Genomic DNA, 16,900 nt, shown 5'->3' with positions numbered 1-16,900 from the left:
ATGGCAGGTGAAATCAGACTGCTTGAAGGAAGAAGATATAAACTTGAGATTTCTTTTTTTTTATGTGAAATCAGGTTGTTAAAAAAAATAATACATGATACAACTCTTCAGAAATGTACACAGATTTCCAAAGGTGGGAAGGAAATATGGAGGGATGAAGATAGCTTTTTCATCCTCTTCTGTAATGTTGCTAAAGTTCCTGTCATGTCTTCACCACTGGACTCGTCCTCCAGGTCATCCATCCGTGGCAGGGGGAGGTCCCTTGGCACTGGCTTTCTTCAAGAGTTCTGCCCAATATTCCACCTGAGCTAACTCTACCTCTTCACCCCCTTCCCAGTCTCTCCAGTTATCAAAGTCCACAGACAGACACACTGGCTTTATGTCTTCTTTGGTGAGCAGAGGCCAGCCCACCTTCTCCTTCTGTTTTCTCATAAAGCAAGTGATCGAGTGGCTTGAATGTTTATCCTGAGAGTCCTTGGAGTTCACCTTGGTGTAAAACTCCATCTCATTGTATATCTCCACGTCATCTGCGTTCTTGCAGCTGAAAACCATCCGGTGGTCCTCCAGAAGCACCTGGATGTTGGCGTTGTCCTCTACGTAAAACTCCATGAACATGTACTTGGGATGGTTGTACCACAGCATCTGAGCATGTTGTCATGGCATGGTGCTTATGGCTGCGTGTTTTGGGTTTCTTTAAAAAAAATTTTATATTTTCATTTCTTTGGAGGGGGGAAGGTGGGGCAATTGAGGCTAAGTGACTTGCCCAAGGTCACATAGCAAGTAAATGTCAAATGTCTGAGGACAAATTTGAACTCAGGTCCTCCTAACTCCAGGGTTGGTGCTCTATTGACTGCACCACCTAGCTGCTGCCCCCAGACTATTCTTGTAATTTCCCAAGACCCTCTGGGCTTCATTTGCATAGCATTTTAAGGGAAAAGGAGCAAGTATTTATTAAGTTCTTACTATGTATGGGCAGGCACTTGTGCAAGCATTTTAAATATATTCTCTCATTTGATCCTCACTATAACACTATGAGGTAAGTGCTATTATTATCCCCATTGCACAGTTTGAGGAAATTGAGGCAGACAGAAGTTAAGTAACTGACCTAAATTCACCCAACTAGTAAATGTCTGAGACTGAATTTGAACGCAGGTTTTCCGGACTCCAAGTCTAGGACTCTCCATTGCACCACCTTTTAAAAACATTTATATGCAAATTAGGGAGATTAAACAAAGGTAACTATTGACTAGCTTTCTTTACCCAGGACTTCCTGTTTTACTGAGCAGAGATAATTCATGGTTTAAGAAAATTTACAATGTTTAGTCCTTGCATCATATAAATTACAGTTTTCCCCATGGAGTTGCATACTTTCTGTCACTGATGGAAACTATATTCCATACTGCATTTTGTGTTTGGAGTTTAGGGATTAACCATATTCTGTATTTGAGTTATGTTTATCCCGTGTTTCCTATGATCTATTTAGTGCTAAATTTCTGGTGCGAGGCCTACTTTCTATTATAAAGTTGATCAGGTCATTCTTGCACACAATTGTTATTCTTTTTCTTTCCATTAAGGACAGAATTCTCTCCTCAGGGGCAGACGAGTTTCCTAGGAGGAGGAGTCCTTGCCAGGGTTTGACTTCTAATGTTCAAATGTTCAATACTTTCAGTTGTGTCTTTGTGACACCATTTGGGGTTTTCTTGACAGAGGCACCGGAGTGGTTTGCCCTTTCCTTCTCCAGCTCATTTTACAGATGAGGAAACTGAGGTAGACAGGTAAAGTGACATGCTGAGGGTCACACAACCAGTAAGTGTCTGAGGCTGGATTTGAACTCAGGATGATGAGTCTTCCTGACTCCAAGCCCAGCACTATACCCATTGCACCACCTAGCCTTTTGTAAGCTGGACCATTCCTACCTTTCTAGTCTCTTTACACCATACTCTTCAATCCAGTGGCACTGCCCTCCTTGCTATTATTCCTTACACTCAGCACTCCATTGCCTGACTCTGGCCATTCTCTCTGGCTGTCCCCTCCTTGGAATGCTTCCCCTCCTCATCTCTGCCTCCTGGTTTCCCTGGCTTCCTTCAAATCCTAGCTAAAATGCTGCCTTCTACAGAAAGCCTTTCCTGATTTTCACATCTTGAGCATCTGAGAGTATCTCCTATATATCCCATAAATAACTTATTTGTAATTGTAATTGTATTTGTAATTGCTTACATGTTGTCTCTCCTGTTAAACTACGAACTCCTTGGGATCAGGGACTGCCTTTGCCCTTTGTATCCTCAGTGTGCTTAGCTCAACGCCTGGCACGTAGTAGGCACTAAAACGCTGAGGACTTGACTTTACTTGTTATTAGTTAAGGAGTTGTAATAAAGGTACTCTACTAATTATTCATGATAATAATTCAACTAATATTTATTAAACATCTCTTATATGGAAGACAGTATATTTAGCTTGGGGGGTATAAAGATAGGTATAAAACAGACGCTGAACTCAAGGAACTTACAATCTAGTGGCAGGGGAAAGAAGTACGCAATATATACAGTGTAAGAGAGAATGAGAAAAATGTCTCTACTTCCCACACAGATGGTAGACTGGGTCATGGAAAAAGCTCAACCACCTTCCATAAAGGAGACAGAGAGATTCCTGTGATGACTTAACCAAGGTCATACATCTATGGAGTTAGTGGCAGAGGACCCCAGGTCTCCCTCGAAAGCCAGCATCCTTTCCTCTATACTGATAGAGTTGTAGAGATGAAACACCTGGAGAGTTTGCATTTCTCCCTTGCCATCTGAGTATCCTGGAGCCATGAAGACCCAGGCAAGGTCTATGTTTATGTATCCACTTTTGTTATTAAATTTTATCCTGAGGATAAAGATACCACAAACCAAAATTATTTTAAATAGATCACACAGTAATTTAAGCTTAATCATTTATTTCAGGAGGGTAGATGGAGGGTCATAGAAAATTTCCAGGGTGAAAAACTAAGAATTCAGTAAAATAAATTAGGCAAACCAGGCATCTTCTGTTTCCTTACAAAACCAGCCAAGTTGTTGGACTGAATTTTTCACTTAATAACATATCTTCAGGGTAGAGAATACACACACTCATACACACACATAACCATATACACATACATATACATATAGTATATATTATGTACATGTATATATATATACATATTATATATATTCAAGGACTTGCATAAAGGATTTATATATTAAAGGACTGCATAAAACATTCAGTAGAATGACTTGGGGCAGTTTTAGTCTTCCCTATTAGCACTGAGTTTCACGAAGGGAAATGGGAAGATCTGAGGGGCTCTTGCACATAAAATATCCTCCAGTTTGAGCTTGCTTTACTTCTTTCCATTCTCCACTTTCTTCCAGCCACTTCCAGAAGTTCTTTAAAAAACAATGGCATTGGGGGCGGCCAGGTAGCACAGCGAGTAAGAGCACTGGCTCCAGTGTTGAAAAGACCTGGAGATCGAATCCCAGGCTCAGACACTTAGCACCCACCCAGAAACACCTGGCCGTGTAACCTTGAGCAAGTTACTTAACCCCAATTGCTTAGGGGCAGCCAGGTGGCTCAGCGAGTAAGAGCACTGGCTCCATTGTTGGGATGACCTGGATCAAATCCGGGCTCAGATACTCAGCACCACACCCAGAAATAACTGGCCGTGTAACCTTGAGCAAGTTACTTAACCCTGATTGCTTTAAAAAAAATAATAAAAAAATTAAAAAAAAACAATGGCATAGTAAACCCAGGGCCTGAAAGACACACCAGTTGAATTACTCAGTTTTTGTTCAATCGTTTCAGTCATGTCCAACTTTTCCTGACCTCATTTTGGAATTTACTGGGCAAAGGTATTGGAGTAGTTTGCGGTTTCCTTCTCCAAGTCATTTTACAGATGAAGAAACTGAGGCAAACAGCGTTAAGTGACTTGCCCAGGGTCATACATCTAGTAGGTGTCTGAGGTCAGATTTGAACCCACAAAGATAGGTCTTTCTGACTCCAGCCTCAGGATTCTATCCATTGCACCACCTAGATGCCCCCACATTTCTCAGAGGTCTAATACCTTGATGACCTCATAGAAAATGCCTCCAGAAAAGCTTATCCTCTTGGGCAATCCAGGAGCCCCATCCCCTTAATGTCCCCACTCAAGTCATGATGTCTTTTAAGGAAGTTTATGTGTGTGGAACTGTGAACTAATCCAACTTTTTTGGAAAGCAATATAGAATTATGCCAAGGGTTATAGAACTGTGGTACCCTTTGACCCAGAAATATTACTATTAGGTCTGTTTCCCAAGGGGATCAGAAAAAAGGAAAAAAACCTTTCTGTTCCAAAATAATTACAACAGCTCTCTGTGGTGGCAAAGAACTGGAAATTAAGGGATTGCATATCTGAACAAATTGTGGCATATGATGTTATGGGAATGGGAATCTGAAGATCTTCCCTGCCCCTAGGCCCTTTGATAGGCTTAGGTGACTCTGAGAACCCTTCCTGCTTTGAGAATATGCTTTGCCCACTAATGGGCTGAATGTGGTCACCTGGAGCCTATAGAGGGAGGCTTGCTCTTCAGGAATACCCACACCTTGTTACTTTGTGATTGGGCAGTGGGTCACAAGGGTTGTGATGGTCTCTGACCCAGGAGAAGGCTACATATACCCTGATGTGAGGTTTTGCTGTGGGACCCACTTTGGGAAGAGTTGTGTGATGTGGCCAGATGAGACTCTGGGCAGCCATTGAACCCCCCCACCCCAGCTTTGAAAACCTAGATGTTGGTGCTTCCCTCTTTGGTAACTAAGTATGGATGTAATGGTCAGACAGTTGGAAGCCTATTTGCTGAATTGTGTTATTTTTCTGCTATAACTTCTGTTTGTATTCTCTGAAGTTCAGGGTGCTGACTTTTCCCCCTGAACTAGGTAAAATGATATATGTTTGATTGATTAAAGTAAGATTGTTAACCCATTTTGAGTTGCTTTTCTTTGGAGAAGCAGACCTAAGAACCTGTGTTGGCAGCCACCCTGGATATGCTAGGGTGCTTGCTGCTATATATGATTGTAATGGAATACTACTGTGCCATAAGAAATGATGAACTCACTGATTTTAGAAAAACATGGAAAGACTTACATGAAATAATGAAAAGTGAAATGAACAGAATCAAGAGAATATTATGTGTAGTAACAGCAATATTGTTCCAAGAACAACTGTGAATGACCAAGTCATTCCAAGTATTATAAATATCCAAATCAACATCAAAGGACTTGAGAAGGAAGATGCTATAGAAGTATTCATAGTTTGGTTTTACACACATACACACACACACACAAAATGGGGAGGGTAGGAGGGAGGGAAATAGTTTGGAACTTAAAATGTAACAAAAATAAATTTAATTTAATTTAAGAAAAAGAAGCTTATGTGGTTTTTCTCAAAATGACAAACTGGACAGGCAGCCCCCCAAATCACCAAAACACAGCCTTGGCAATAAACTTTTCTGGCACAGCAAGCTGCTTTTATGGAGACCCCAGTTAACTGCAGAGTAGACCAATAAATACATCACCTACTGACTCTCCACCGGAAGGTTATATCTGTACCAGCTCAAGTCTCTAAAGGCAATGAGGGAAAGCTCCCTTGATCATACAAATGTGTGGCATCATTAAAGATAAAGCACACTAGACAATGTTTCCAGGCTCCACAACTCATTGGTGCCCAAGGTGGCATTTAAAAAATACCGTCAGGTTTCTCCAAGTAAATAATTTTCATCGCTAATGCTCTAGAGAGTAATTGTAGAGACCTTAATTTAGAAAGGTCAAAGTTACTCACTGCAATTGGAACCATGGCTGGTTGCCTTGACTTTGTCCTGCCACTAGACTTCAATAGTTCTGGAAGAGAGAGTGAGGCTGATGGTTTTGGCAGCTTTGTCTCACTTAAATCCAATTCATGTGCAAGTCAAGAGATCACCTGTGATGTGACTTGATCTCTTTGAGAATAAAAGACGAACACCAACAAAATAATGGTAGATAGATTACTAGTCTTGGGGTCAGGTAATCCTGGATTCAATTCTGCCTCTGACAATACTGTCTGTATGGCTGTGAGCAAGTCAGTGGATGAATCTATGATGAAAAACCCTTCAGACAAGCACCAGGTCTCATAGAAGAGAAGCAGACTTGTAATGATCTAAGGAGATGATGTCTGTGAAGCATTTTACAAGCTCCAATCAACATACTGTATTTTTTAGCGCCTCTAGAGTACTGGGTTTGGAGTCATGAATACCTGGGTTTAAATCCTGCCTCAGGACCCCCACTAATTGTGTGACACAGAGCCAATCACTTCACCACTATGAAAACCCTCAGTTTCCTCATCTGTAAAATGCACCCTCACACAGATAGTGATTTTCCCAATCTCTCTTAATTCTAGTGCTTTCCTTGGTTAATTACTTCCTATTTATTGTGTGTGTGTGTTGCTTTGCATGTATTTGTTTACCTGTTGTCTCCCCCCTTAGATTATAAGCTCCTAGAGGGAAGGGTCTTTTTTATTTTTTTGTGATCCCCAGAATTTAGCAGTAGGTGCTTGATGAATGTTTCTTGATTGGTTGATCAAACAAGATAAAAACTGTAAAGTGACTTACAAACCTTAAGATGCTATACCAATGTTAGAGATTATTATTGTTATGCTACAGGCTAAAAGGCTAGATTTTCTGGGTGTGCTTAAGATGTGTTGTGTTGGGGTCTTTGAGTGGAACCCTGACCCTGCTGTTGGTCTCTCCCCAATATCTTGTGCTCACATCCCTGCTACACCATCACAGACTGTACTCTGTGTGTTTGTGGAACATAGATTCCACCCCACTCCAAAACACAAATTCTTTTGACCTCATGTGAATAAAAGGTTCAGTATCTCCTTGTACTTCAGAACAACAGCCTGGGAAGCAGAGCCAAACAAATGCCATTTCTAAAATTGTTACTCCCAAGCAGTAAGCAAAGGATGGGTTTTTTCGGTTTTGTTTTTTTGGGTTGGATTTTTTTTTTTGGTGTTTCCCCCTTCCCAGGCAGGAAGGAGCTTCCTTTTGGAAGTGTCCTGACATTGTTCTTTGTATTTCAAAAATTCCCTTCTCCCTGATGGCATCTGCAGAAGCTTCAGGATGCACGTTGGAACTGGCCACCAACAAGGGAGTGAATTGAACAAGGTTGGATTTATGACCTTTCCTGGTACGCGTCACAGCCACGCACATAAGCCCTTTCCTTCCCTCCTTTCTCAGGCTCTTTTATATATGGGTTACCTCCTCCCCCATCAGCCTGCAATAGACTCAGCTAGTTACAATATGACTCTTTGGCTGATGTTATTCCCACAAGGGATCACTGCTTTCCTTGATGGTGAATGTCTTATGCTGCCCCCTCCCCTGCCCCCATGCTTTCCCTCTTCACTCCCAGCTCATGGAACCCCCAGCACCCCTCACGTCTCAGCTCAAGAATCACTTTGGGTACTTCACTTACTGCTCCCTTGGCCTCAGTTTCCTCCTGTATAAAGGAAGGAGGGTGGCCTAAATCTCTCCCAAGTGCCCTTCTAGTTCTAAATCTACCACCCTATGATCCATGTCACAAAAGAGGAAATTGATCCTTACAAAGCTTAAAGAATTTACCCAAGATCTTCTAGCTAATACCCTTCAGAGATAAGACCTTATCCTATACCTTCTGACTATAGACGTAATGCCTGTTGCCATTGCAAAAATGAAGCCTCTGAGAATTTCAAAGTCCTTTAAAAAATTGTTAAGCCAGGCCAATTAGGCTTTTTTTGATGTTAACCTATAATCCCATTATCAGTCTCATGGACTAACTTCCCAACTTGATTCTCAGGTGGCCCACTGACAGGTGATAGTTCAGGATGCAGACTTTGGCATCTTCCATGTCTGGCCATGCTCTAAGCTCTCCACAGCACCTACTTCAGCCTCCTTCATGACTTTTGGAATGGAATGTTCTCCTTTGCCATTCTGCTGGAGGAAGTCTTCACTTGCTTAGGGTAGACATCTCCTTTACTCAAAGACATACATGAGGGTTTTTAGTTACCTTCATCCTGGTTTAGCCCATCAGCTGAGATAATCTTACTGGGGAGTGACTGCTGGGCATTCCACAGTTTCTTGGAGCCACAGGTGAGAGTTGGGAGACAAGGAGACAGCAAAAGTGGGTAAGCAGCCCCCAAAAGGGCTCAGCAAGCCCTCACACTGGAAGTGCTAGTCCTAGACACCCCAAACACCCCTAAGTTAACTATGGAATGGTAGATGGATCATTCCCTGCTTCTGGGCTTAGGTTTTCTTCTTTGCAAAAAGAGGAGGCTAGTCTGAATGATTCAGAGTGAGAACTAGCCATTTTGGAGATCAGAGAAATATTTTTCACAATGCCCCTTGGGTAAGTAGCATGAAAAGTGCCCAGAAATAACTTTTAAGACAAAAAAGTCAGCTGGAGAAGGGGAAGACTCTGGGATACAAGGCACTTTGGAATAGGGAGGAATGAAATAACCCAGGGATCTGTGGGAGCCAACTTGAACCAACTCTGACTGTAAAATTTTCATTGTGAACATTTACACCTCAGAAATAACAAAAGGAATTGATCTGGGCTTGATATATTGTTTTTCTATTAAATTAAGCAGATTAAATTAAAAGTGTATCCTACACATATCCTTCTGCATGCCCTCCCCAAAGTTGGTAGTTAAATGTTTACCGACACATCTTTGACTGATGTCCTATCTCGGATGCCAACCATATGACTACTAAAACCTCAGTTTCCTCAACTGTAAAATAGGGATAATAATATTTGGAGTATCTACCTTAAGAGATTGTGGGGGGAGGGGAATAGACTTTGTAAATCTTTGTGCACTATAGAAATGTATTATAATTGTTTTTTTACCCACGCATTGCCCAGACTTTTTTCTGTTCCTCACACTTGACACTTCATCTCCTATCTATAATATCTAGACTTCAGTCTTTGCATTGTCTTCCATATCTGAAATGCAAATCTCCCTATCTTCTCCTAAAACCCTCTTTATACTTTAAGACCCAACCCACCTTCTCCACAAAGCTTTTCCTGATCTTTCAAATGTTAGTGCTTTATTTCCTTTTGTATTTTTTTACATGTATTTAGTTTTGTACATGTTTTTCTTCCCCATTGAATTCAGGATGGAGAATAAATATTTATTAAGTGCCTACTATATTCCAAGTATTGTGATAAGTGTTTTACAAATATTATCTCATTTAATCCTCACAACAACCCTGAAGTAGATAGCTACTATCAATAACTCCATGCTACAGTTGAGGAAACTGAGGTATACAGAGGTAAAGTGACTTGTCCAGGGTCACACAGTTAGTGATTGTCTGAGGTCAGATTTGAAGTTAGGACTTCTTGACCCCAAGCCTATTATTCTATCCACTGTCCCACCTATTGCTGGGCATCTTCTATGTAGTCAGTAAATACTTATTATTATCTTGACTGATTTTTATCAGCAAATAGAAGAATATTTTCTTTGATAGTTAACACCAATACATTGCCTTAAATTTTGGAAAATGCTTTCAATATCTCATCACATTTTATTTAAGATGCCATCATGAGTTTTATATAGGAAAAATAAAACCCCATCCTTTGGAAGGGTAAACCTTGTATATCATTTCATAGTCTAGTGCAAAGAATATTGAATTTGAAGTCAGGAAAGTAGGGTTCAAAACTGGGCTTTTGTATTGACAAGCTTGTGACCATCAGAAGGTCACTCAATTTCTCAGCCTATTTACCCACAAACACTTCCCAAATGAGCTGCTTCACAGCTAACATTCCCTGGGACCTGCAGAGGCCGACTTGAACCAGTTCTGACTGTAAAATTTTTGTATTCCCCAGTATACCAACTTTATTTCTTTAAAATGAAAATCTCAATATTTGCACTACCTACCTCACAGTGTTGCTGTAACGTTTTGTAAACCTTAGAGCTACTATAAGAACATGATTTAATACTATTTAGCACCAAAATTTCATTATTGAGGTTCATATCTAGTTTTCAATTTCAACTCAGTAAACTGACATGAATTTGGCTTCATATTACAGGCAACACTTCAGATATAGAATTTTTAAAAAATGACATGGTCTCTGCCTTCAGGACACTTAGCAACTTATGTCCAGTTCAATCCTTTCCTACCTCTGTTTGAACATTCCTTAGTCAAATGTTCCTTTCCCAGCTGGTTCCTCTCGGAGCTCATTGGTATCAACACCCAGGATTTCTGCAGATTCTCAGTCTCTTTTCCAGACCTCTCTGAAGGCATCACCACCACTGGCTCTGTTCCAGGCATTTTGTAAACTGTGGAATTCCTTTCCAGGTTCATGTTCTCCAGGCTGGGCACAGGATCCCCTGAGACAGCTCCTCCCTTCCACTGACACCTAGTCAGCTATGGATGGCAAAAGAACATCCAGGAATCAGTCACCTTCCTAGATCTCCTGGTTAGTGGCCATAATAATTGGATTGTTCAAAGGGTATAGGGGCATTTCTAGTATCCAATCACCAGTTTGGGATGAAGTAAATGAATATAGGAGACTGGAAACAAGATACAGAGACAGTCTGCATAATCAAATGGTCACGGGGCTGAGCTTGGAGCTCTGTTATGACATTAGCTGTGTGACCTTAAGCACACAACAACCTCTCTGGGTCTCATTTCCCACTATATAAAATATGGATTAAGAATATTTTTACTACCTACTTCAAGGGTTAAATTGAAGAGTACTTATCATAGTGGGTATTCAATAATTGTTTATTGATTAAAACTGACATCAGTTCTAAAATTGTGATTACAATTATTACTTAGTAATAGTTTTTTTTTTATTTTCTTTTGCTTTTTGGAGGGGAGAAGGTAGGGAAATTGGGGTTAAGTGACTTGCCCAAGGTCATATGGCTAGTTTTTCTGTTAAATGTCTGATGCTGTGTTTGAACCCAGGTCCTCCTGACTCCAGGGCTGGTGATCTATTCACTGTGCCACCTAGCCACCCCCTAGTAATAGTTTTTACTCTCATTTGAGAAGCCCCATTCCCTGACCTGAGCAGGCAACCTTTTATGCCATTATTTTGGTTTCCCAGGAGACAGTTCTTACAGTATAACTACTTTATGACTTTCTTCTAACCAGAGCAAAACAACAACACCACAACAATATGACCCTCCAGTTGCATGAAGCCAGTTGTTTCTGCCCCTACTTGGCTTCCAGGAATCTAATTCTCTGTCTCAGAGATAGCCATGTATGATTTCCAAGGTAATGGTCAGGAAACTTTCCCTCATTCAATCCAGTCCAAAAATTTAAAAAGCATTTGCTGCCTATCTCTGTGAGAGTATATTTTGTCAGTCCCTAAGCATTTAGTAAGCTTAGACCTTAATAAAATACTTAGCACTGAATTAAGTGCTGGGGATACAAAAGAGTCCCTGCCCCCAGAGAGCTTACAATCTAATGGGGGCAGATAATACACAAAAGGAAACTGAAAAGATGGGTGGTGTGTAGTGATGAGAGGGAAGGTATTCCCTGATGGAGAAGTTCAAAAGATTGGAGCAGGTTTGGGGAGGACTTGAGTTCAAATCCAGCCTCACACACTTGACACACTTACTAGCTGTGTGACTTTGGGCAATTCACTTAACCCCAATTGCCCTCCAAAAAGCAAAAAAAGCAAAAAAAAAAAAAAAAAAAGATTGGAGCAGGGTGGGAAATGAAGACCATTCTAATATTCTTGCATTATCTTGAACTCCCAGGCTATGAGACCTCCTCAGGGCAAGTAACTAAACTGCTCCAAGCTTTCCTTTCTTCATCTTTCAAGTGATGTTACCTACTTTGTCTAATTCATAGAGTCATTTAGAGGTTCAGATGAGGCAAAATGAATGTTTTATGAATGTGTACTATTAATCTTACATCCAGGAAACAGGGGAAGAGATAAGCTACTCTCCCACTTCTAAAGTCCTTGTCACTCCCACCTACAAAGAAAAATATGCTACTCCCCATTAGTCTTCAGAATCTCTCAACTCTTCCCATGTCATAGTGGGAAGTGGACTATATTTGGAGTTTTTCCTCATTTGCAAAATAAAGGAATTGGGCTGGATGATGCCATTTAAGATACTTCTAGTTCTAAATCTAGGATTCTATGATTCCTTAAGAGAATCACACTATAGACATCTCATTGCTCTAAAAGGGAGATCTGTGCCTTCCTTAGCCTCTCTTAATCACCTACATAGGTACCAAAATGTGCCAACATTTCCAAGGATCTGGGTGTTTGACACTGTGTAGCTAGAGAAGTTGACTGACTCTTATCCACCTGGCTTTCCGGATAGCATCTAGCAATTAAGTTAATTGACCTTTAATTTTAAAGTTAAATATATGTGAGTATGTATGTGTATGCAACACTTAAAAAGAGAAACTCAAGCTATGGTATATGGTTGTAATATTATTGTGGTATAAGAAATGGCAAGCAGGATGAATTTAGAAAAACCTGGAAAGACTTACATGAATAGAGAATGCAAAGTGAAATGAACAGAACAGTAGAACATTGTCCATAGTAATAGCAACATTGTTCAATAAAGAACTGTGAGTGACTTTGCTCTTCTCAGCTATACAACGATACAAAGCAATCCTAAAAGATTAATGATGAAACATACTATCTGCCTCCAGAGAAAGAACTGATATTGATTGAATACATACTGAAACATGGTATTTTTCACTTTTTTTTCTTGTATTTGAGTCTTCTTGTACAAAATAACTAATATGGAAATGTTTTACATGATTGCATGCACACACACACACATACCACCTGGTATTATTGCACACTATTTGGAAGGAGGGAGGGATAGAATTTAGAAATCAAAACTTTAAAAATATAAAAAAAAATTTAACATGTAATTGGGGGGAAATAAGATGTGTATGTGTGTGTGTGTGTGTGTGTGTGTGTGTGTAACAATCAAACTGCAGCTCATTGCTATATCAACCCTCTAACATATTTAGCTAATTAACACTGGATTCAAGATTCCTTATTACTAATGCGATGCTGGATGGAAAATTTAAATGAAGACAGACAAAAATGGTACAGGATTGGTAAAGTGAAGAAGGTTTATGAACTATACCAGGAGAGGAATGATTCACATTGAGGGAAATCTGGGGCTTACCAAAGCACTATTCTGATATTTGGAGGAATTTAGGATATGAGGGATTATATTCTGCCCCAGCTGTATGCAGTCATACTATAAAACAGGAAAGGCCACCCCCGACAAAGACTAGCCTAGGCCCCAAAGACATGGTTGATTTTCTCTGCTCCCTAACCCCTCACCCTCTAGGAGGAAATGAAATGATGAAACAGTAGACAAGAAGGTGCAATAGAGGAAGATGAATTCCAGGAAGAAGGGGTCACAACAATAGGACCCTCACAATTGGCAGAGCAAGTACTAAAATGGTGAGTTAGAGGACCTCCATCTGCTGGAAACATGCCTCTGCATGTCAACTGTTCTTAGAAACTGAGGCAAAGGGGTGGCCAGGTAGCACAGAGAGTAAGAGCACCGGCCCCAGTGTCAGGATGACCTGGGGATCTAATCTGGGCTCAGATGCTTAGCACCCACCCAGAAACACCTGGCCGTGTAACCTTGAGCAAGTTACTTAACCCTGATTGCTTTAAAAAAAAAAAAAAAGAAACCGAGGCAAAGCCCCAATTCCCTTTCCCTAGCTATTGCCCTGCTGACTGCATAATCCAAGGTAAATTGAGGGAATAAGAGTTTCTCAGAAGAGTTTAAATAGAACTTTACCATCAATACTTCAGACCCTTTGCTCCATATGCATTTTATCACTCTTGGAATTCAAGAGGTCTCTGAAATATCCATGCTCATCTTTAGACTCACTTTTCCTTTTATTCCCTTTAAATGTTGTTGTTGCTGACTTGTTTCAGCCATGTCTGACTCTTTGTGACCCCACTTGGGGTTTTCTTGGCAAAGATACTGGAGTGGTTTGTTATTTCCTTCTCTAGTTCATTTTATAGATGAGGAAACTGAGACAAAGAGTTAAATGACTTGCCCAGAGTCACACAACTAGACAGTGTCTGAGATGATATTTGAACTCAGGAAGATGGGTCTTCCTGACTCCAGGCCACTGCTCTATCTACTAAGCCATGAGCTGCCCTTCCCCTTGAATATAATTTGAATTTTAGTCATTGAGCTGCCCTTCCCCTTGAATATAATTTGAATTTTAGTCATTCTGAAGTTTAAGCATAAAAACATACTCAGTGGTGGAAGAATTCAGCTGGACAGATAAATGATCCATTTTGTCATTAAACTGATATTTAAATGAACTATTTTCAAAATGATTCACCAGTGAAATGGTGATTTGTGCAAAAATAAAGCCAAGATCAATCTCTTTGACAATGTAATGCTGAGGAGACTGAGAGAGGAAAGAGGATGGGACTACCTCTTCCAAAAAGGGACCTCAAAAGATCTTGGTTTGGTTTCACTTAAAACTTATGAACATTTTCCTTTTCAGCTTGGGTGAAGGTAAAATTGTCCTGGCAACTGGCATTTCCCATAATTGGTGCTGATGGTCACCAAGACCACAGGACTGAGATTGACAACCTAAGCACTGCTGATTTGGGTGAAATTGAACAACTCCGATTTGACCACGAAACCAGCTGAAACATGAACAGACCCAAACTGAACTGTTTTGCAATGAACTCAAGGCACAAATTCCCAGTATGCCAATGTTGGAGCTGATCCAGGGTCAATTCATGTACCCGGCTGCTGATGGAAGCTTCCCAAACCACCACTGGTTGGGTCCATTTCCATCTCAAAGGGACATACGATACACTTCTCTGAGCATCCCTGGCACCCCCTACCTGCCCCCCCACACACACACACACATCTTGTTAGTGGTCGCAGAATGCTGACTTGGTGATTCGGCTGTCACCCAAGACTCCTTACGCTACAGGGGTAGACTTCTTGGGCATGAATGTCAGGCATAAATGGAAGGAATAGGAGATGAATGAATATGTTTGAACCAGGAAAACCTTAAATCGTAAATTCCAGAGGGAGCTGAACCTATGACTAATGACTTTTTTATGTGGCATTACTGGAGGGCTGCACACAGATAAACACTAATAAATAAATCAGAACTATGATGAAAGAGAGCTACCATCTTTTTAGTGGAGTCTCTGCTCATTCTGATTTTGGAGGTCATAGGGAATTTTATTTTTACTTTTCTACCTTGAATGTACTTTTTCTTTTCTTTTTTCTGTTCTTTTTCCTTTTCTTGTCTTTTTCTCCATCTGCAATTTTATCTGTGCAGAAAAAGTGCCCAGAGGCAGGAATCAACAATCCTGATGCTGATTGAATGGCATCTTCTCTGTGATTTATAGTCTTAGAGAATATTTAGAGGTTAAGTGATTTGCCCACATTCATACAACCAGTATTCGACAGTCAGGACAGGAACTCAGATCTTCCTGACTCTAAGGCAAGTTCTCTATCCACTTTGCCATGCTACATCACTGGATGCCCACATCTTGGCATGAATATATAAATATATATGTATATGTATGTATGTATACATACACACACACACACACACATATATATATATATATAATTGGGGGGAAGAGGAGGGAAAAGCAGGACTTTGGACTGTCTGTTCTATCTAGAGCACACTCTATGGAGCATGTGTAGGGATTTTACTGCCAATGATCACTTTATGGTATTAATTCCAGTCCCTCACACCCCCCCCACCCTAATAATTCAATTTGTTTGGCATCAAACACAAGTGAAATGTTCAAATCACAGAAGTATACCCCTTCAAAACAAGAAAATATTTATGATTTTCACTATTTCAGCTAGAAATAGTTCTACAAAGTGTTAATTACCTGTTATAATAAAATTAGCCCATATTTAAATAGGACTTTAAGCTTTGTAAAGCACTTTAGTCAAATGGTCAATAAACATTTAAGTGCTTATCTTTTGTCAGGGTCTGCTCAAAGCACTGGGGATGAAAAAAATTGCAAAAGACAGTCCCTGTCCTCAAGGAACTCTCAGTTTAATGGAGTGAACAACAAGTTAACAACTATGTATAAACAAACTATAGACAAAAGAAACAGGAATTAATTAAAATAGGGAAGTAGGATTAAGAGAGGTTGGGAAAGGGTTCCAGTAAAAGAAGGGATTTTAGTTTTGACTGGAAAGAAGCCAGGGCAGTCAGTGGTTGGAGTGGAGAAGAGAAACCATTCAAGGTATATGAGACAACCAGAAAAAATGCCCAGAGCTGGGAGATAGAGTATCTTGTTCATGGAACAACCAGGAGGCCAAAGTTACTTGACAAAAAATAACATGCTGGGATCAAAGTGTAAGGAAGAAATGTAGGAGGGCTGGGTTATGAAGGACTCTAAATTCCAAACAGAGCATGGTGTATTTGCTTCTGGAGGCAATGGGGAACCACTGGAGTTTTTTGAGCAGGTGGGTAGGTGGTTATGTGGTTGGATCTTTGCTTTTGGAAAACCACTTTGGTAACTGAATGGAGAATGAATTGGAGTGGAGTGAGACTTGAGACAGGTAGATCCACCAGCAGGCTATTGCAACAATCTATGCAGGAGGTGATGAGGACCTATACCAGGGTAGGGCCACTGTTAGAGAAGAGAAATAGTGGAGGATAATGAGTTCTGCTTTAAACATGTTGAGTTTAAGATGTCTACTGAACATCTTGAAATGCCTGAAAGACAGTTGTAGATATGAGACTGGATGTGAGCAGAGGTTGGAGAATCATCAGCATAGAGATGGTAATCAAATCCTAGGGGGCTGATGAGATCACCAAGTGAAGTAGTAGAGAGGGAGAAGAGAAGAGGACACAGGACAGAACCCAGTGGGACACCTATGGTTAGAGGGCTC

At 40.5% G+C, this 16,900-nt stretch overlaps 1 protein-coding gene across 1 annotated transcript; it reads right to left on the bottom strand.

Moving 5' to 3' along the window:
- Positions 1–234: 234 nt before the first annotated feature.
- On the bottom strand, positions 235–642 carry LOC138159589 (putative protein PTGES3L). Its single transcript, XM_069085923.1, has 2 exons — positions 479–642; positions 235–379 (listed from the first exon to the last, which is right to left on the bottom strand). The coding sequence occupies exons 1-2, from the start codon at positions 640–642 to the stop codon at positions 235–237; spliced, it is 309 nt and encodes a 102-aa protein (XP_068942024.1).
- Positions 643–16,900: the final 16,258 nt, after the last annotated feature.

Source organism: Petaurus breviceps, unplaced genomic scaffold (genome assembly GCF_028583685.1).
Source record: "Petaurus breviceps papuanus isolate PSGF00001 unplaced genomic scaffold, PetGlider_PUasm1.0 176, whole genome shotgun sequence".
In the NCBI taxonomy this organism is placed as follows: Eukaryota; Metazoa; Chordata; class Mammalia; order Diprotodontia; family Petauridae; genus Petaurus; species Petaurus breviceps.
Note: the sequence above shows the minus strand (reverse complement) of the source record. Positions and strands in the feature narration are given on the sequence as shown.

Coding starts and splice junctions, on each gene's coding strand:
- LOC138159589 (XM_069085923.1), bottom strand. CDS start 642: ATGCTGTGGTACAACCATCCCAAGTACATGTTCATGGAGTTTTACGTA. Junction 380..478: donor TTTTACACCAAGGTGAACTC/CAAGGACTCTCA, acceptor CAAAGAAGACAT/AAAGCCAGTGTGTCTGTCTG.